This window comes from Octodon degus, unplaced genomic scaffold (genome assembly GCF_000260255.1).
Source record: "Octodon degus isolate 3935 unplaced genomic scaffold, OctDeg1.0 scaffold00082, whole genome shotgun sequence".
Lineage (NCBI taxonomy): Eukaryota > Metazoa > Chordata > Mammalia > Rodentia > Octodontidae > Octodon > Octodon degus.
In genome coordinates, this window is record NW_004524658.1 from 2243861 (window position 1) to 2265965 (window position 22105).

General features: G+C 36.9%; 1 protein-coding gene and 1 pseudogene across 7 annotated transcripts in view; one reads left to right on the forward strand and one right to left on the reverse strand.

Moving 5' to 3' along the window:
* Gtdc1 (glycosyltransferase like domain containing 1) overlaps window positions 1–22105 on the reverse strand; it is a 369221-nt gene that overhangs the window by 23658 nt on the left and 323458 nt on the right. For all 7 annotated transcript variants that reach the window (XM_023721409.1, XM_023721407.1, XM_023721410.1 and 4 more), the window contains one exon: window positions 19104–19213. In XM_023721409.1, coding sequence (XP_023577177.1) covers window positions 19104–19213 — 110 coding nt within the window. The remainder of the gene's footprint in view (window positions 1–19103; window positions 19214–22105) is intronic.
* LOC105742908 lies at window positions 5172–5735 on the forward strand (annotated as a pseudogene).

The window sequence follows — 22105 nt, forward strand, 5'->3', positions numbered from 1 at the left end:
TTACACCAGTATTTTCTGTCATATTTTTCAATTAATGAGGTTCGTAAAATGAACATCAAGAAACTGAATTGTCAGTTGGTACAACTTTCATTCTCAACATCATCAGTCTGACATTTTTCATGAGCACTGAATACAGTTAAAATGTGCTGTGAAAAGAGAGAAACACTTGATAAATCACAGAGAGCTTTGTGGGAAGAAAGAAAATAAAACCAAATCAGAACTCAGGAATTTAGTTTAGTGTTAAGATTTTTCACTGACTAAAGTAAAATACTAGAGTTTAAACTGGCATTCTTATGGATAAAATGGAGGTAGCACCTTATCCTGAAGGGTTATCATAAGATTAGAAGACATGGACATGCAACATGTCACAGTTCCTGGCTCATCTCAACATAAATAAATAGTAAATATATGATATGCCAAATATTAATCTTAGGATTTCTGTCACAGTAATAATTATTGTGCAATTAAATTTCTTTGGCTGGGGAGATGGCTCAGTGGAATAAGCACTTCCCTGGCAAGTGCAAGGGCCTGAGTTCAATCCCCAGTTCAAAAAAAAAGAAGGAAAAATTTATTTTGGGCTGGTGAGATGGCTCAGTGGTCTAAAGCACCTCCATGGAACAAGCTTAGCAAACACAGGGACTGCGGTTCAATCCCCCAGCACCACATGCCAGCCAGCCCCGCCTCCTGGTGGGGTGAGCTGGCCACACATAAATAAATAAAAATTAAAAAAAAAATTTCTTCATCTTTGTAAAAAATAGATAAAAAGAATTGCACTTACTCTCTCAGATCAGTTTGTTCATCTATAGCTAAAAGCAAACAGCACTGTTTTGATAATATAAAAGATTTTTTTGGAGAAATTAAAACCCAAAAACATACTATAGTGAAGTGGATTAGTTGGAAATGTTTACAAATAAGCAATAGCACTTCAATGATATTCTCAAATGCTCAGTCAACTTAAATATACACAAGAGTATTCCTACTATGTGTACTATGATAACAATGTTGTCTTTTACAATTTGGACTAATGGTTGTGAAGTCAATTTACACCAGAAAAAAAAAAAAATGACAAAGAACAGAAAAGAGAGAAAACATTATAGGGCATCAAAAGTCATAAGAATACATATTATGCTATGCAAAGTTTTAAATGTAAATATATCTGACCTCATGATATACCAAGCTGCAGTATAAACATGTATCTTGGTATGAAGCCATGGTGCAAAGTTCAAAGGCATCACTGAATTAAGGCATCCAAGTCAGATGATACCCTTATCAACCTTGTCACTGAAGGAATATAAGTATACTGCTAAGTTTAAATAGAATACTATGGACTCTCAATACAATTAGCTGGCATAATTGTTCCACAGGTCAGTACAAGTGATTGAGATGGTGCCTGCACAGTGTATTAAGTTTTGATGTATAAAGGAAGGACTTTCGGTGGTGACTCTGGGAACACGGAGGAACCTACAGGTCAGGATAACTCTGGGTTGAAATAAATGAAAAAGGTACTGAAGTACCCCTTCTCTGTTGTTTCACTTACAGTTTCTGTAGTCCCAATTACATAAGAAGTATGAAAATATTTATTGGAACATTCCAGAAAGCAATTTTATGAATTTTAAATTATGTACCTGTTCTGAATAGCATGACAAATTCTTAGGTTGCCCTACTCTGTCTTGCCCTAGATGGGAATCATCCCTTTTGTTCAGAGTATCTATGCTGAGTATACTATCTAATATTTAGTCACTTAGTAGCTACGTTGAGTATTTGATTTACTATTTTGATATCTATTGCTTTTTATCAAATAACTCTTATTTTACTTAATAGAGGTGCCAAGCATAAGAGTAGAGATGCTGATAGTTTGTGCCAAAGAGAAGCTGTAAAGTGCTTCCCTAAGTGAAAAGGTGGAAGCTTTTTATTTAATAAGGAGCAAAAAATATATATACTGAGGTTGTTCAGCTCTATGGTAAGAATTATTCTTCTATATATGAAATGGTAATTAGGAACAAAGAAATTTATGTTGGTTTTCTTGTCAAACTTCAAAGTGCAAAAGATAGCCACTGTGTGGTAAGTGCTTCATTAAGATGGAAAAGGCACTGCGTTTAGGTTGTGTATACATGAAAAGAGTAAGTTTTGGTACGATCCATAGTGTCTGAATTTATTAAGCATCTTGGAATGTATCTTCTGCAGATAAGGGTGAACTGCTGAAGTTAAAAATCACACTGGGAAGGTCATACCAATAGGGCTGTACTTGAGTTGATAACAACAAAAGAGGAGGGGAAGATGAGACAGGCGAAGGTCATCATTAGGAAGTTTCAATTAGCAAAGGCTTCCAGCATGGAATAGTACACAACATTAGCGCTCCACAAGCTGAGGAGAGCATATTAGTGTGGACTCAGTGAGAAAGAACAAAACCCCCTACAGGTACCCCGAGTTTAGCAAAGAATGAGAGGCAAAAGCAAGACCCAAACCACAGGAGGGCAACTAGAACAACTGTACCTGGTCTAAATCAATTCTCTCAACTACCTGAGGATGGGGGTCTGACTAGCAGTGCAGATAGACATCAAAATGGTAAGGAATAAGATGTGCCTTGAAGAAGTTTAATTATGATACTTGTCATCATAATAAAAATGTCACTACATGAAATCTCCTTTGAGCAGGGTTATGACTATTTCTGTATGTATTTATTTTTTGAGGCAGAATCTTGCTATGTAGTTCAGATTGGCCTTTAACTCGCTATGGAGGCCAGGCTGGCCTCAAACTTGCAGTGATCTTTCTGCCTCAGCCTCCAGAGTGCTGGGATTATGGGTGTGTGCTACTATGCCTGGCTGCATGACTCACATTTTAACTCTAACTTCTTTTAGATGATTTTGTTTTATGGATACATGGAGTAAAGCTGAAACAGGTGACCAGGCTAATCAGTGGCAGAGCTGGAACTAGGTCATGGCCTTATAAGTTCCTGTGTCTTGTTGCTTCTGTTGCAGCAAATATCTGGGATGCTTCCCATTTTACCAATGAAATAATTTAGGCAAAAGGAGGATGTATTCTGAAAATCTTAGCAGTGGGATCCAGATATTCACTTCCTGTGCTGCTGCTTTCTGTCAGACTCCCATCCTGATAAGATAGTTCAAGGTACAGGAATGTAAAACCAGACAATCCTTCTATAACAGCCCTTAGTGTGGAAAATGTTAGTTTGATCACAGCACAATCTAAATCATGACTATGTGTAACTACAGGAACTTGAAAAGAAAATCCCAAAGCACCATACAGCAGCTATGTCCTCAGCTCTGTGGATAGGGCATATTCTCTGTTCTGCCGCCAATACAGATCTAAGTCACATGCGTGTATGGGCTTTTAAAATTACAGTAGGTTTCTAATTTTATATTTGTCTATTAATGTTTTGAACTTTTGATTAACTGCTATCCTTGTGTCTTGCCCAAGTTCACATTCTCATAAATTTTGAAGATAGTTTATAAAAATGAAAATATTTTTCTCTCAGTAATGTTTGCATTATTGTAACTTTTGAGAACAATTTCTTGAGACATGTTTTGGGGGTTGTATTTTGGAACATCTTATCCCTTTGGTCTTCCACATGGTAGGATGGAAAAATGATCTTGCCCCGAGAGTTGCACTGAATCTTCTGGTTTCAGAACAACAGATAAATACTAAACTTAGCAAAGCTGCAGGAATCGGCTGTAAGCCAGAGGAGGGCACATGTGGGAGTGACCATGGGAAAGAGTCAGATTCTCACAGGACACACGGAGGAATGAAGTAAGATGCTAGCAGTTACTTTCACTGGAGAATCTCCTGAGCACTGAGGAGGGAAGGACACTGGCAGACTCACAAACTCCTTCCTCTAAAAGGAAAGGACAGTTGCTGAGGCCCTGGATAGGCCATATCACACCCTGGACAGCAAGTCAGTGTGTGTTTGGTAAGGGCAGTGCAGCCCTGCGCCTGAGGAGGCTGCTGACTCCTCCTCGGTGCCACTAACTGTTTCAGAAGGTGTACTTCTCACCACATTGTGTCTTCCAGTGGGTTTCACCATACCCTGTTATGACCATGATGACTGCAGTGTAGTGTGGAATGGATACAGGGCTACAAGCATTGTGGTAGTGAAGAGGGGAGGAAGATATGGGACGAGAAGCAATGCTGGAGCTGGATTTTGTCAGGTGAAGAAAGAGTGCAAGTTGTCTATGTGAGAAGAGAAGGATGTAAGCAGTGAAGCATGAGGCACGGAGGTCTGCAAATGCACAGAGGCATTCAGAACGTGGCAGAGAGAAGTGAAATTCAAGAGGTGCTAGACTGAGGTTGAAGTTTTGAGAACCTTATTTGCTACAAGTGATATCTATGTTTGTCTTGCAGAAAATCTATGGACACATCCTTATTAGTGTTATTCTATTGCATGAGCCTCTTCTTGGATGGTGAACTGAATGTCAGAAGTGTCTGGAGTCTGAGAGACCAATGAAAAGCCATTGTAGAAGTCAATATTCCAGAAAATAAGGGCAAGATCTGGAGATGGAAGAGAAAAAGAGAAAGGCAAGTGATCAAGAGTGACCTGTTGGCTGAGACAGCAGAGAAGGAACAACTTCAGTCTTCTACTTTACTTTTTTTAGAGTTATACCTACAGGGTTCATTCTCTGATGTGAAATTACTGACACAGAGAGTGTTGGCATATAAGGGTCAGAAAAAGCCATTTCCCTACCACTGTCCTAGACACAAGTGTGGCCCATAGCTGACTAGTCATAGCTATGATATACTTTTAGTTTTATTGCTTTGAGGAATAAAATTCTGTGCATTCACATTTATTAAATTACTGGTAAAATTAAAGATTCCCCTAAGATTTGTATTTGTTTAAAATTTAATATTTGTTTCTGCTGATATCACTACCTTTCCTGTTTATTAGCTGTGTGGCGTTAGCAAGTTATTTAACTTAAACCTTAGTGTTTTCACTTGGACATCCTAATACCCATTATGGTGACATGATGCAAAATGCAATACTAGAATTAAAAGCCTCACCTTGGTTTGGCACAAACAGTCCAGTAGATAACTACAATAATGTGTTGATGTGATTGAAAACCCTTATGTATTTTAAACAAATGTCTTATTTTTTATATGCACATCTCTATATAAGAAATAAGGTGTCATGTTGAGGTGCTGCCGCAGCCCCTGCAGCCGTGATGCCTAAGGTAGGGAGCAAGGGAGGCCACAAAGGCCAAGCAAGGCCACAAAGGCTGAGCAAGACAATATACAAGCCCTGAGAAGATTGACTCTCAGCTGCAGGCTGAAAAGCAGAAAGTCATGGAAGAAGAGGAGCAAGAAGAAGGTGGAGACAGGGCTGCTGGTGACCCACAAAAGAAGAAATCGCTAGATTCTGAGGAGAGCGAGGATGAGGACAAAGACTACCAGCAAAAACACAAAGATGTGGAAGGGCTCATTGACATCGAGAACTCCAACCAGATAGCATAGACAACCAAAAAGATTCCACAACTGGATTGGGATGGAAACCAAAAGAGCTTTCAAGGAGAGAACAAAAAGAAATGGAGAAGCAGAATGCAAAAGAATGCTACATGAAAATGCATGTAGCTGGTAAGACAGAGCAGGCCAAGGCTGACCTTGCCTGGCTGGCAATCGTCCGGAAGCAACAGGAGGAGGCTGTGAGGAAAAAGGAAGAGGAGAGGAAAGCAAAAGATGATGCGACTTTGTCGGGAAAACAGCTGTAGTCACTTTCCCTGAATAAGTAAGTGCCGCCTGTGGGAGGACCTGCCAGGGAACCAGGCCACGCTGCCAGGATCCAGGATCATTGCTTTGTCTCATCTGTCTTGTGCCCTGGCACCGCTGCAGCAGCCCCTCACGGCCAGGAACCCCCACAGCCTGGGGCCGCCTCTTCATCTTGGCACAGAAATTGTTTGAGGTGTGGGGGGCTGGAGGAGGGGGCAGCTGCTATCTTTTGAGGCAAAAAGATGCAGGAGAGCATTTCATATGTAACCTTTTAAATGTTTTTGCTGGTTTTAGAATTCAGAACCCTGGTTGAAGGACTGGGGATTTGGCTCAGTGGTAGAATGCTTGTCTAGCAAGCTGGAAGCCCTGGGTTCGGTCCTCGGCACCTAAAAAAAAAAAAAAAAAAAAACCCTGTCTGGGTGGTGCCTGGGAAGTGGGTCAGAAGAGCTTCCATTTGTTCTGCAGATCACACGTTAGTGGGTGGTAGTGCCAGTGGCACCTGCTGGCATGTGAAGCCACCAGCCCCCGTCTGTGCTGCCTGGGAGCCCACTTAGAGAGGGGCTGTGGCCTGAGTCCCATGGCTTCTCCATCCCTGGCCAGTGGCCTCCAACTGAGTCCTCTGCCTTTCCCTGCCCCATTCCCACATATCTGGCCAGGGCTACTACCCATTTTTAAACCAACCCATCAATCATTTCAAGAAACCTCCATTGGCTATGCAGCATCCAGGCAAAACCGAGGACCGAACCCAGGGCTTCCAGTTCCACAAATCCAACTCGTATATTTGGCAGACAAAACTTGACATTATTGTAAAAAAAAAGAAATGAATATATGTTTTGCCATATATATGTAAACCATATAAAACGTTTTGTTTTATTATACAGAAGTTATTAATTTTATGAAACTTACTTTACAAAGAAAAAATCAGTATTTTTAGTTAGGATATTATTAAATTTTCTCATCCTAAATTTTTCATATATATATATATATATGAACTTATTTTTGAATAATCTGTAAAGCGTTCTGTGTGTCTGTGTCTGTGTTTGAGTGTCTGTGTGTGTGTGTGTGTGTGTGTGTGCGTGTGTGTGCGTGTGTGATGGAGGACTGAATCCAGACCCTCCACACCAAGCTACAGTCCCAGCCCTTTCTTGGAGCCTCAGGGTAGGCTCATCCTTTGATCCTCCTGCCACAGCCATGTAAGGCCTTCCTAAAGTTTGCCACTTCATATGTGTTTGACTCTGGTAGGCTCGGCTTTTTGTCATGATTTCCTTAAGTGATTTCACAAGTATGCTGCTCATTCACTCATTTATTTTCTTTGAATTCCAGAACTGCTTTGTGATGATATAAAGTAATATTCCAGCACCCTAGTTAGGATTTGTTAAACTTAAAAATTATTAGAGATTCCATCATTTTGAGTGTGGCCTTTATTCTTTCTTGCCAGGAGCAACTATTTGAGCCTTCCTTTCTTTTCCCATTATGATTTGATGATTTTTTTACTCCAGCAAGGATTGAGAAACAGAAGACTTCAGTCTGCATTTCAGATTCTTGGAAACTGATTTTCCCCATCATGTTCTTAGGAAAGTAACTACATGCCTGTTTCTAAGGATCCTGGGAAGGTGGCTCTGTCTACTGAGAATCTAATTTACACCCAGCTTCTAAAGCGGAGCTAATATAACTAACTTTCTTCAGCTACAGATTGGGGATGTTATACTTGTTTGATTATGTAAATTACTAAATTGCTGTAAGGATTGCTTAAAAGCATTATAGAATAATGTATTCAAAATTTTCTAAAATGTTACAATATAAACATGTTATATTAAAATGTAAATATGTAAACACTTTTGTTTCTCAACAAGACTGTAAGATTCCAGAAGGGAGAAATATGTTTTCTTCTTTTGGCATTAACAATACTTTAAATGCAGTCAGCCCATGAAAGGAACTCAGTTAAATAACTCTATATTAGCCAAAGAATACTGATAATGTATTTAAAAATTATAAGGAAAGGGAGTATGTTTAGGGACTGGTGTGGTCTGAAGGAGTGAGTTTACCAATATTACTAATGCATTACTTGTCACATATAATCTTATATCAACCTTACTCAATTTGCTGATAGCTTTTCTTCTTCTGGGTTGTCCTTATAGTACTATCTAATTTATATTCATGCAAACAAGTTATTTGTGTACCTAGAGCCTCTCTAGCATTTCGCGCGTAGTGTAGCTGTGCTGTTGAAAATGAGATAGCAGTGAAGGAGGAGGTGGGTGGGAAGGGAAATACTATATAATTATGCAACATTTGACTCCAGACCTAAGAAGCAGGAATATGCCAAGATCACAGTAATAACCACTGTCATGCCAGATACTAACCAGAAGCTTTCCACATACTGTTCTTAACCTTAAATTAAAGGTGAACCAGAATGACTTCTGTCTGCCAAAACCATAGTTCAGGTTTCTAGTTTCCTTGCAACCTTTCTGGCCGCCTTCATGTCTAAGGCTGAAACTCTCCCACCACGTCTACAGTATGGAAAGAAGAACCCTTATGTAAGTTCGTGGCTCTTCAAAGAAAAGAATATTTTGTTTAGAATTATCATTTGTGGAAAACTATTAAGTATACAAACACGTTCCTTTATTTGATATCTTGAGTATTTTTTTTTAATTCATCTTTCAAGGCCTGACAATGTGACAAGCTTGTCATGAAAACTGGCCCAGTTTAAACAGTTGCACTGAGGAGCTTCTATTTGTAACATGGAGCCTGACCAAGATGGTTTAAGCAGCAGAATGACCTTTTAATTTTCTGCATAAAAATGAAATGAACTTTTAAGGTACAGCATCAGTAATGTCTTCTTTGGGTCTAAATGCATTAATAACTCACTCCATCTACAAATGGGGAAGTGAAGTCCACGAACCTTACAAAAAATCTGCAAAGCAGTGTCTCCACATTGTGTACTTATGCTGAAACCCTCATTACAACTTAGGGAAGAAAACAGGACAGGAGGTTTTATTATTATTTCCCTCTCCCACCTTCTTTTATTGTTCGATGGGCTAACAGAGGTTAACCTAGAGACTCAAGACTTAGCTTCTGGTTTGCTCTGTGGTTCCTGTAAATCAGTATATCTCCATCTTGGCACTACTGACAACACTTTAGATTGGATATATATTCATTGTGGGTCATCTTGTCCATTGTGGGATTTTAGCAGCTTTGCTGGCTTCTACCCACTAGATGCCAGGAGTACCACCATCTACTCAATAATTGTGATACTTAAAAATGTCACCAGCCACTGCCAAACGTCCTGTGGGGGAGAAGGGAAAACACTCCTAGTTGACAATAACTATAATCTTTCAAAATGCAAAGTCACCTGTAAATGATAATCAACTCCATTTCACAGAGGCCACTTCCACTTCATAATGGTTCTGCCTTACAGAACACAGCTGCTAAATGCGCCTTCAGATACCAGCTGAGGTGTTCCCAGCACAGGGACTAAGGTGAAACTTCTGTATTTGCAAACTGCTTCAGAACTAGAGAGCTTCACTCTTATTAAGGGAGAGATTTGCGTAGGTTGGTTTTGTTCGCTCTAAGCAGCAACAGACTACGATGTGTATCAACGAGGTACAGTGGCCAAGAGCCCAGGTCATCACAGATTAGTCTTCCTCCACTCCTGGCACAGAGGAGAGCTGCATTTCCTGTCCTTCCTGATTACCAGCCAAGGACTTAACGAACATTCTGGCCAATGAGTTGGGTGGAACCTCATGCTCTATTTCCAAGTAACAGTCCTTAATTACTGACAGGAGGAGTTTCTGAAGTTCGCTGTTCCTTCTGGTAACTAGTAATGTTTCAGCTGATGATTGCTTGGGTCCTGGTGTGACCACAGCACATAGAATACATTCCTGCTCATCTTTTAGGAACTTACGACACAAACAAGAAACATCTCTAACGTGTTTTAAAATACTGAGATTTTAAGTTTTCTTTTACCCTAGCATAATCTAGTTTATTCTGGGTGATTTAAGAACTCAGAATGAGAAAACTATAGAAAATAATTACACAAAATTAAGGTCACTAATATTAAAATATTAATATAAATTAAAACATCTAGAATTCGCTTACACTTTGGGCTTTGTCCTGAAAATAACTTTGTATTTACTGACTGCTTGGTATTTGGAAATGGCTTCAATTTATGCTTCTATATATCTGATATGGGATGTAAATTTAAATGTTTTATTATCCAAATAATTCACTTGTTAAAATATTTACTGAACACTAAATATGTGACAAAAGTTATCTGGATATTTTTCCACTGCATATTGGTTTTCATACCTTTGTCATGAGGAAGACAAACCAAAGAAAGAAGGGATCCATTTTAATATCTATAAGGATGGGGTGATATTTAGGAAATAACTCTTAAAGTTTTTGTTTTTACTACCTTGCTATTCATAGTTGGTCAGAGAAAAGGAAGCTATTCATATGATTATTGAGGAATTCTCTACTACTACCATCTCCTGATTTTTAACCTAGAAAACATATTTGTTATTTACTTTTGTAGATATCCAGGTAGAGCACAGACTGAGTAACAGACTTGAGACAAAGTTTATAGCTTCTTCAGTGACTAACTGGGTAGCTTCAGGCCAATTTTAAGCTCTCTGCCTTACTTTACTTAGGTGTAAAATGATAATTCTAATTAACAGTGTTGTTGTGAAATGCATACAAGGTAATGCTCAAAGGGTTTAGTATTTGTGGGCCAAAGGAGCACACTGAAAGGGATTAGAACAGTGCCTAGTACATGCTAATTACCCAAGAAATGATAGTTCTAACATGGTAAAGGAATCTTCTAGTGGATTATTTAATTTTACTCAGAAAGAATAGCTGTCATCAAAAAGTCAGTCAATAACAAATGCTGGAAGGGCTGTGGGGAAAAAGGAACCCTTCTCCACTGCTGGTGGGAATGCAGACTGGTACGATTGCTATAGAAATCAGTGTGGAGATTCCTCAAAAAATTAGGATTAGAGGGCCCATTGAACCCAGATATTCCCCTCTTGAGTATTTTTCCAAAAGAAATGAAAACATCATACCATAGCAATATATGTACACCCATGTTTATAGTATGCAACTGATCATAGCTAAATCTTGGAAACAAACCAAATGCCCATCAAGTTAGGATGGATAAAAAAGACATGGGATTTTTATATATTACAATATTCCTCACTATAAAAAAGATAAACTCGAGGCTTTAATTGTTTTAAAGAATATAAAATAGTAATAAAGGGGGTTTGATCCCTGGGCCTGCCCTGCCAGCCCCACCCCCAAGGTACACTGAAAGGGCAATTGAGACTGGGCATGGTGGCATGCTCCTGTAATCCCAGCTCTTGGGAGGCTGTAAACAGGAGGATCACTACCAGTCCAATCTATTAGTGAGACCCTGAACACCCTTTAGACTCTTCCTAAGATACAATAAATAAATAAATAAATAAATAAATAAATAAATAAATGTTAAAAAAATAGTAATAAAACTAGAAAAGACACATAATTTTACAAAACAAAATAATATGAATTCAATAGTATTTGTTGTACCGCAGTTTCTCTTTCACTTAGTTGTTCAGATTACCAGAAATATGCATGCAAAACTAGAAAAAGAAAATAGAAAAAAATAAAAGAACTCAAGAGAGAAAGAAGAAAAAAGTGAAAAGAAAAAAGACAAAAAAAGTAAGCACTTAACTGCTCCAGTAGAAATCCACAGTACAATTATCCAAATCATCCTGCATATATACACAGATACATCTCTTTTTCCCATTGCCTCTTCTGTCCTCATCTCAGTAATTCCTTCCTTTTTGATAGATTCATTTCTTTTTCACGGTATCTGCTCTAACCTTCAGCTTTTATTTACTCTTGTAGGCTGTTACACAAGGGAGACAATACAATGTTTGCACATGCAGGTCTGATTTATTTCATTTAAGAGTACGGTCTCATTTTATATCTGTATATTCAAAATAGGTAAGTTTAAGACTTTTCAATACTCATTTTATGTGAAAATATGGCCATATAGTGTTTCATTTGTCTTAGTCATTTGGAAATTTCTGCACAGATAATAAGCACTGATCGCAGTAAGGTTCTTGTGTTCTGCCCACTTCAGCAATTGCATAGTAAGAGAAACTTAAAATACTGCAAAAAAAAAATTTGGTCAGTAAACATATAATTAACCTTTGGCTTTCCAATCAAGTCAGAAGTATTCTGATGCCACCAGTAGAGACAATATGTGAGATAGTCTAATTTTGAATATGTCTTTAGATAGCCTGAATTGTTTTTAGAAATGTAAAAAGAATTTTTTTTTTTTTTGCAGAACTGGGGATTGAACTCAGGCCCTTGTACTTGCCAGGCAAGTGCGTATTCCACTGAGCTATTTCCCCAGCCCCTATATAAAGAATTCTGATTACTATCTGAAATGCATATTGGTCTAACTTACTGTAACACATTTAATATGTAATAATTAATATTTGCTGCAAAATTAACAGTATCACAAAGAAAATATTCCTTGCTCAGTGAGATATAAAATTGCATTGCTTAAAGAACATGGTAAACAGAGAGTAAGTATATGCAAAATGGCTTAGTCTTATCTACTATAATTGGCAAAAATAATATAAATAGTAATAAGAGCAGCAGTTCCATTTTCTAAATATGGAGCAAGAAAGTACTTGACACAGTAAAAAAAAAAAAAGAGTATGGTCTCTAGTTGCATGTATTTATAGACAAAAGCCTCAAATTATCCTTTTTATAGCTGAATAATACTCCACTGTGTAAAAACACCACACCTTCTTTATCCATTTCTCAGTTGATGGGCATTTGATTTGATGGGCTTCCAAAGTTATCTATGACAAACTACATTGCTATAAACATGAGTGCATATATATCACTGTAGCATATTTTCAGTTCTTCTGGAAAGATACCCAGGAAGAGAATAGCTGAGCTGAATGGGATCTCCAATGCTAGCTTCTTGGCGGATGTCTACGCAGTCCTCCAGCCCACCCAGAACAAATTCAGGAGACAAGGACATAGAACTTGGAAGTCACACACCTGAAACTTTTGAAATGATAACAACTGAAGTAAAGAAATAAGTCCATCAGGCTATGGAAGAAATAAGATCAGAAATAACCACTCAAGTCAAAAAAGAAATGACAACAATCATGAAAGAATTTTTCAGTAAATCTAAAGCAGATATAGATTTAAAAAATAGAGAATAGAAAAATGATGAAAACATTGAATGAAATGTTTATAGGTGAGAATTAGAATGCATGAAACAGATATCCAGGAAATTAAAAATTCCATTGAAAGATGGCAAAATATCTTGAATGAAAATGAAGATAAACTTTCAGACCTTGAAGACAGTGGTGCAGGTAATGAACGTGAAAGGAATGATCTCTTAACGCTAACAAGGAACCAGGAAATAACAATTCACCAGCTATAGGATCACACAAAGAAAAACAATATAAGACTAATAAGTGTCAACAAAATGGCAGGATTCAGCACAAATGACATAAAAAAGACTACTTGCAGAAGTAGTAGCACAAAATTCATTAAGCATAAGAAAATAATCTGACATACAAATAAGTGAAGCATATAGAACTTTAATTATCCCTAATCAAAATAATCTTCACCTAGACACATAGTAATCAAGATCCCAGAAATTCAGCAAAAGAACAAAATATTAAAAGTTAGAGAGCTTTTATAGGAAAATGGATCCAAGTAGAGATCATACACATAAGTGAAATAAATCAAACCTTCACGTGTGAACATTGTATTGTCTTGCTATTGTAAGAGACTAAAAGAGTAAGATCCAAAAGATACAATAGGTACTGTGAAAGGGAAAGAAACTGTTTGAAGAGAAGAAATAACTGCGATAAGGGAAAGGAAAAAAGAAAGAAGGCAAAAAGAAAAAAAAATATATATATACACACACACATACACAGGATAGTTTAGATAACTGTACTCCTGATTTTTACTAGTTTATTGAAAGAAGCAATTAATGCTTAAATATTTTCTCCTTTTTAATTTTTTATAACTTTTTGATAAATTTAGCATGCCTATGTCAGGAAATCTGAACAATTAATTTGAAGACAAAAATACAGAGTATCCAACCATTGTTGAATTAAAGAAAAACTGGCCTACAATTATACATTTCACACCAAACATCTGCTTTATTTATCATTTTATCCTAAACACCTAAGGATCGGGAGACTGATGCTCAGCTTCTATGTCCAAGCCTGTCACTACCCACTGCCTGTGCTGCCCACATTGTGTCCTGCTGTGCAGTCTTTGGAAAGTCACTCGCTCTCATTTATCTTTTTCCTCTTTTGTACAATGAAGGAATGATATAAAAGAGCTGTAGAATTATAAATTATTTTTAGAGCTATAAATTATAACCACCTATCTTAACCACTTAACAGTTTACCCTGAGCATGACTAGGGCAGCCCATTTGTGAGCATGACTAGGGCAGCCCATTTGTTTATGTACAGACTGTCTAAAGTGTTGCTAGGGCAGATATCATTTCAACAAGTTAATTGTTGAATAAATCTGGTAAAATTGTCATTTTTATAGTTTTGTTATATATTTTTTTTCTTTTCAAAGTTTTATTGATAAACATATAGCAATGAGACAGTTTCAAATCAAATCGAAAGTACAGTTTCAACAAATAATACACTGCATATATTCTTCTTAGTGGTTAATTGCTGTACAAGATGCAGACTTGTGATCCTACTTACAAACACCATTAGAAAAAATCATTCTATTCATTAAGAGAATGCAACTATATATCTATCCCAACCACTTTGAATACACAGATACAAAATGGACATTCATAGTTATACCCCAATTTTTTTAAAGTTCCGTTGTTGAATATTATAGGTGTGTAAACTCAGCAAAATATTCTAAAAGAGTACAGAAGCCCATAATATCATTGGGTCTTCTGTTTAACTGGCAATGTCAGAAATTATTGACCTGAGTCCCCCACAGCTAGTTCTTGTTATATTATCTTATAAAAAATAATGAAAAAAATGCAACTTTTGGCCATGCAGAGTTTCAACAAATGGACTGGTTGGTGGTTAGTTCTACTACACATTTCACAAATAGGATTATTAAAGCTGTAGAATACTTTTACTTGAAAATAATCAACAGCATAGAGGCTGCTAGAGTTGCTGTTTTATAGTTTAAATTTTTTTTCAAAAGAAATTTAATGCTTATGGTTTGCTTCACTAGAGAGAGTTATGGTAAAATAGTCAGCACTAATGCCATCATTCAGCAAAGCTGTCTTCCTCATGAGTCATACGGAGAAGACGGAAGGTTGTAGCAAGACCAATTAATGGTACTGCTGCCGTGTATTACACCTTTTTGATTTTCCTTTTCACCTAAGCTTGTATGTGAAAGAGAAATCCTGACTCACTTTGATTAAATACTTAAGCTTTCAGATTCTGTTTCTTTGCCTAGAAAGAGATAGCAATATCTACCTCACGGGACTTACCATGAACATTGTATGCAATAACTAGGCAAAGGACCAGTTAAAAAGCTTTCAATAAATTGTAGTTACTAATATCATCAGAATAATTATGGTTATAATTATACATAAGGAACCTGTTGCTCTAAAAATGTTGACAGTGTTAAGACTAATTCTAACAGGTACAATATCAGATACAAAATAACATAATATAACATATTATTAACTTATTATCTAGGTTTTAGATATGCTAATGCACCACCAAGAAGAGGGAACAGGCATAGAAATGCACATCTTCGAGTGTCTTGGTTACTTTTCTCTTCTTGCTGGGACAAAATACCTGATGCTCATAATCTTAACGAAGGAAAGGCTTTTTAAGCTCGTAGTTTATAGAGGTTTCAGCCCATAATCAGATGTCTCCAAGGCAGAGAGGCACATGGCAGAGGACAACAGTTCACTGCAGCAGAAAACAGTAAAAGCAGCAGAAGAGCAAAACGGGAGGAGCAGCAGCAGACAGCAAGCCTCTTTCCCTCCCTTCTCTTACATTCAGACAATCCCCCTACCCCCAGGGCGGGTGTAGCACTCACACTCATAACCCCATTGGACCATAAAGTAATCACAAACTCTAGAAGCCTGCCCCATTAGCGCAAGGGCTAGATAAGAGATACTGGATGTGGAACTGAGAGAGAAAAGCAGAAGTTCTGAAAACAAGGACATGAAATACAGTTAAATGTGTGGTTAGCACACTATGTAGCTGTGTGTTCTTACTTAATGTTTCTGTGAATGAGGTTCACCACCTGGGAAAAAGTAGAGATATTAGCACTGAATAAAATTATTATGAGGCTTTATGGAGTTCATATCTGCAAATGACTGAGAATAATGCCTAAATTACAGAATGCTATATAAGAAGCTAAACAAAGAAACAAATAGTGGTATGATAAGGGCAGCTGACACCACCTAGAATGGTTAGGAAGTTTGTAGAGTGAATATAACAAAACGGACTTCCAAAGGCACAAACGGGGAAGCTACCAGGCTCTTGCATCCTTCAACACTTTTTCCCCAAAGTGCAAAGTGAAGTGTGATGGCCATGAAGAACTGATTTCTAAATAAATACATACATAAATAAATAAGAAATTTTTATAAATAAATAAATAAATGAGAGAGAGAGAAAGAACAAGAGCAGGTACAAAAACAGTGAGATCTCCCTTCTTGCAGGCTTCCAAAGTACCCTAGAGGTATGCCACAGCAGACCAGGTACCTGCTAATTATGTGTTTCCTGCTGGGGACACGGAGTCCTGCTTACTGTGGCAGCTCAACTCCACAGGGTGAAGGAAGCATATATTGAAGTCAAGCTGCAGAGAGCAGTATGAGTAGACCTATCGTTACTGAGAACTAATGACATCTGAACCTTTAACTTCTCCAAATTCCATCTTTACACCTCCCATGGTACTTTAAATAGCTCATGTCAAACATGGGAAGGAGGATTCAATCCCTAGTACCATATGCCAAGTTGGCCCCACCCCCAGGTGCTCTGAGCTTGCAACGAAGTCCAGGCATGGTGGCACATGCCTGTAATCCCAGTGCTGGGAGGTGGAAAACAGGAGGATCACTACCAGTTCAAGCTGCACAGTGAGACCTTGTACCAAATACATTAAAAACAACAAAGAAACAAACAAAAAACCATGGGAAGGGGCAGTGGTGATGCTGAGAGCAGAGCTCTTTGCTACAGACCTAGTCGTTTCTGTAGAGGGGCCTAAACTTCACTGTGACAACCTGGTGTGATGCCTCTGTCAGGGACGTCTGCCAGCCTCTCCTCCTAGGCCACCCACAGCACACTCAAAAAGACATAAACAAACTGATTCACCACCTTTGCAAACAATCTGATCCTTTCATTTCTTCTTTCTCTATAGTTATCAATCTACCAAATTATTATCTGTGTATTCCTTGAAAAATTCAGTCTTCACAACCTCTCCAGCCACAGTGTCACAGAATCACACTGGGATTACCATACCACAATCTTGTGATTCTGTCTGAGTATCATTTCAAGATACAGCTTCATAAAATACAAGTTGTATCTTATTCATTTCCTACTTTAGTGTAGACTCCCTGTTCCTCTCTTTACCTAATCTGCTTGGTGATCAAAATCCTCCCTGTTTTGACCATTCCTGGCCTGTGTAAAGTAGGTAATAACTTACTATGAAGTCTGCATGCAGGATCACCTCTCATACTTAGATTAATGACTTCACAGAACTAATCATTGAATTCATTCTCTCATTTCAACACAATATCTAAAATGCTTGTTTCTACATGTCTTGCCCATGGCATTTCCCATTTTGGAATAATCTAATAAATCTGTATTTTTTTAGCACTGGTTAATCATATAACTTTGGCTACTCCTTTTTCAGGCCATCTACAGTTCTTTAATTAACACACTTAGTCGCATGTGTCAATACTATGTATCATCTTTGCTTCATTCTGGGTTTTTTTTTTTTTTTTTGTGCTTATGCACAAATGTCTCTCCTTAACAAAACTATACACTCCTTAAGGGCAGGCAGTTTACATTCTTTTTGGTATTTATCTAATAAATATTCATGAGCTATAGTGTAGTATTGGTCACTGTACTTGGCTTTGGGGAATAATGACACACAGTACAGATACACTCTCTGTTACCAACACAACTTTCCTTTCTCTCTCTTTCTTTCTTTCTTTCTTTCTTTCTTTCTTTCTTTCTTTCTTTCTTTCTTTCTTTCTTTTTTTCAGTACTGGGTATCGAACTCAGGACCTTGTACTTGCAAGGCAGGCACTTATGCCACTGAGCTATCTCCCTGGCCCACAACTTTCATTCTAGTGTGTGTGTATATGGGTATAGGGGAGGGGTAAAAACATTTACACATATATAAAATAATTTGAAACTGAGGAAACACTATAAAAAAGTATAAAGTACTGAAAGAAAGGGCCCCAAAGTCGAGATCAAAAGGATAAAATAGAACTACATATAAAATGGCACTTAAGAAGCCTGGTACCACGCAGAAGCCAAGTAAATGTCAGTGTTCACAGGTGCAGAGGACAGAAAGTGGGCCACAGAAGATGAGATGAGCGAGCACAGGCTGGGGGCAGTTCCCAGCACTGAACCAAAGACTCAAGAAGTACTTGCTAAGTAAGAGCACCCTTTACAGGTCCTTTAGTGTTCTAGTGCATGATGGCAAAGACTATTTCTGAACAAAGGTCATTTCTTTATTGCCTTCAAATTTGGTTTTCAAACAATATCCAATACCAAAGCTTTAAAAACAAGAACACAAGTGTTAAAACTGCTTATGAGTGGCGCAAGAAATGACCAGTGAACACGCAGGGTGAGAGAAATGGCTGTGGAAAGGCTCTGTGGGGCAGGAAGAACAAGAGGAACTGCTGCTAAAAGTCTTCAATTTTTCTTTCCTAAGTTCAATAAAAAACGCATAGATCAATGACATGGACTGTTGCTTGTGCCACATTACAAGTTAGATGCCAAACATTAGATGCCAAAATGTTTTACACAGACCACCTAACAGATGGTAATGTATTTTGACCATTACTGATGTGAGCAGGATTCAAACCAGTGACCTTAGAGGTGAGAGGTTGTACATCCAATTATGAATTTCCACTTTCTTAAGTGTTAAAATGCCTACAGCAATATATTTTATTTACATCAAGATGCATTGTATAAACTATATTTGATAAAAGGGATGACTTCACATTCTCAACTTAAATCAAAGAATGCTTACTTAAGTATTTTTTTAATTGAATCTGACTTTAATGCCATCCTATAATCTTTTGGTTAACAGTGCTCATCTTGATTATTCTAACAAAGAAAAACGTGGAATTTAATACTTGAGTTGTACTGCTTAAAGTCATCTATACAAATACAATTAGTAAATTCAGAAGAGGTACCTGGGACATCTGTAAAAGTTTCTCCAAGGACAGAGACGTGGAAGTTGAGTCCTAAGTTCTTTAGATGTATTAATATCTTAAAAAAACTCTCTGGATCTTTGTCATGCTCCCTGGAAATAAACACACAGAATATAACTTTCATTAGTATATACGACCATGGGGTAGAAAACACTGCCTGTTCTTTTCAAGGTCTGTTGCTAGTTAGGGGAGCCTCTGGCATTCAGCAGAAACTTCTCCCTAAACCTCATACTGTAGCATCAGCACTGAGTGCTTTAACATCCACAGACTTCTCTTTCTGATCAAATCCAGTTGCACTGCAGTTATAAGGCTCTGCAGCCTTTGTTAGCAAATTTTTTTTTTTTTTTAACATTTAAAGTTTGGACTACAGAATTATATAGTGCTTGCTTTCTCCAAAATTTTTTCATTTAACACATTTTTTAAAGGAAGACCAATCTTCAAAGGATGATTCTCTGTAGGTCACGAGAACATACTTAAATGTCTTTTATTTCCATATGTCTGAATGCCTTTCTCCCACATTTACTGAGCATCTTTGCATCCGGAAGGAAAACACAATTTAGTGAGATTAGTAGAGACTCTTTTGTTAATATCTTATTTTCAATAACTGAGTGGTAAATTGTGAATCTCAGAGTTATGGTCTGAGTCTCTGCCTGCTGAACATTTATTTACACGTGGAGGTTATTCAACACATGAAAGAAAAGTAATAAAGACAATCATTTCATGTAGGATTTGGCAACATGGATTATTTTTGTGTAGTGTGCCAATCTTCTTTCTCATGACAGAATGAGATGTTAAAGGACATTACAATTTCAAAAAATTCTCAAATTCAAGAAATCACACTAAAATGAGCTTTTTATATTATAAGGTGTGAATATTTCAGTATTTCTTGCATTTAATTACACTGTTTTAAATTATCTTATTTCAGACAGATGTAGACCAGATGTCTTCAAAATATTTGTTTTTTATTTATAATTCAGAATTTTAATTTCCTTTTTTATATTACAGAAAAATAGTTATACACCAGCAATGAAATTTCTCATTTACCAACTAATTATGTAAAATAAAACTGTAAATTGATTAAACTGCTATAAGAAATATGAAAATTACATCATTCAGAAAAATGACATCTGCACCCTTAAATGTGTTAATTCACAATTCAGTCAATATTTTCAGTATCATGAGTTAAAACAAATGCATCTTTTAATTAACATTTTGAATTGCATTTATCATATTATGAAATTATAAGATTTTATAGAACCAGAGTTCTATAACAATTTATTTTAAGATCCGTGTCTCTCAGTTTGATGTACTTCAAATAAGAAGGACACAATGGCAAAAAGCTCATTGCTTTTTAAGATGATGTGAATTGCATCCATGCACCCCTGAGAACTTTTGGGATGATATATATATATATATATATATATATATATATATATATATATTGGGCTAGAACAAAACTCCAAGCAGTGGAGTTACCATATACTGTGTTCTACAATATTAATCAAATAACCACAATCCTATTGGTAAAATGTTTTTTTTTATCTGATTCTCTTGAAAATATTTAGATGAAAAGATTGAAAACAATATAACATAATATATGTGAAAAAAGCGTAACACTACAGGGAAATTTAGCCATTCAGTTCTCTTAATTTTTCATTTTGATTTCTAAAAATTTTGGCTGTGGATTACCAAAAGACTATCCTAAGTATTCTCTTTCTCCCTCTCTCTCCCCCTTTCTCCCCCTCTCTCCCCCTCTCTCCCTTCCTCCTCCCTCTCTTGTGTGCTCTTTCCTGCTCTCCTTCAAAGGAGACTATAGTCTATACCTAATTAAACTCCTTACGAGGGGTTGGAAGGAGTTTAATTAGGTATAGACTATAGTTCTTAAAAGATTCTAATGTAAATATTTTCAAAACAGCACCTTCATGATCCTCTTATTTTCTGCGCACTAAACAAGATACATGTATTAAAATTCTATTGCTTTCTTTAAATATTTCTTATAGGTGGACAAGAGCTTTCATATTGAATAGTAACTTTGCATAAGAACATGCAGGAAATTAGTGTTAAATGCTTTTTAAAAAAATTTGTTTAAATATATGGCAGAACATAAAAGTGAGATTTTTCTTTTTCAAAATTATCCATTAGAAAAAGAGGCACTTATACTAAAGTATTTACAAAGACTCATAGCACGAGGAACTATTTACTAATTTATTTTGAACAAAGTACAGTACTCTGAGGAAGGTGTATCAGCCTGAAGCACCATCAACTGATGAGAATGTTGAGCCTTTCAACAGTCCTTTACTTGATGATACTGGAAAACCTGGAGGCAAAGGAACTTAATATTGAGATAATTATTTGGGAGATATCACTTCATAATTATAAATGTATTTTGTTGAAAATAAGGAGCATAGTCAGCGGTCACAAGAAATAATGAAGAGGAACTCAGTTTTTATAGCTTGGAAAAAGTTCTGTAGTGATGGCATCAAATAAAGCTTCACAAGGACTTGCACTCTCAGTTACACTGAATGAATTCTACACGCGGGGCAGCAGCAGCAGTCCAGCTGTCTGAAAAGGTGGCCCTGTTCTGACGTCTAGAATGAATGGGAAAGGAGTTGGACTGAAAGTGCTTTCTGAACTAGAAGGATGAAAAGAGCAATAATTCTAAAATATTCCTAAAAATATATACTTTAAAGTACTATTTATGTCTAAATTAGTGGATTATATATTATAAATACACACAGTTATTCTATCATGTCATTTGAAGTTTAAAATAATTGATTTAGCTGAAATTTTTGTGCTCTTTTTAGAGAAATGAGAAATTGCCTAACATTCAGGCATTAATGATGTGCATAAATGTTACATACTGGGAACGGATGATATTAAATGGCAAACCTCAATACACTTTGTTGAACAAAAAACTCATTCAGTATGTTTAATGAGGGCAGGCAAGAAAGCTCAGCCAACTAAGCACCTGCTTAGGCAAGGGA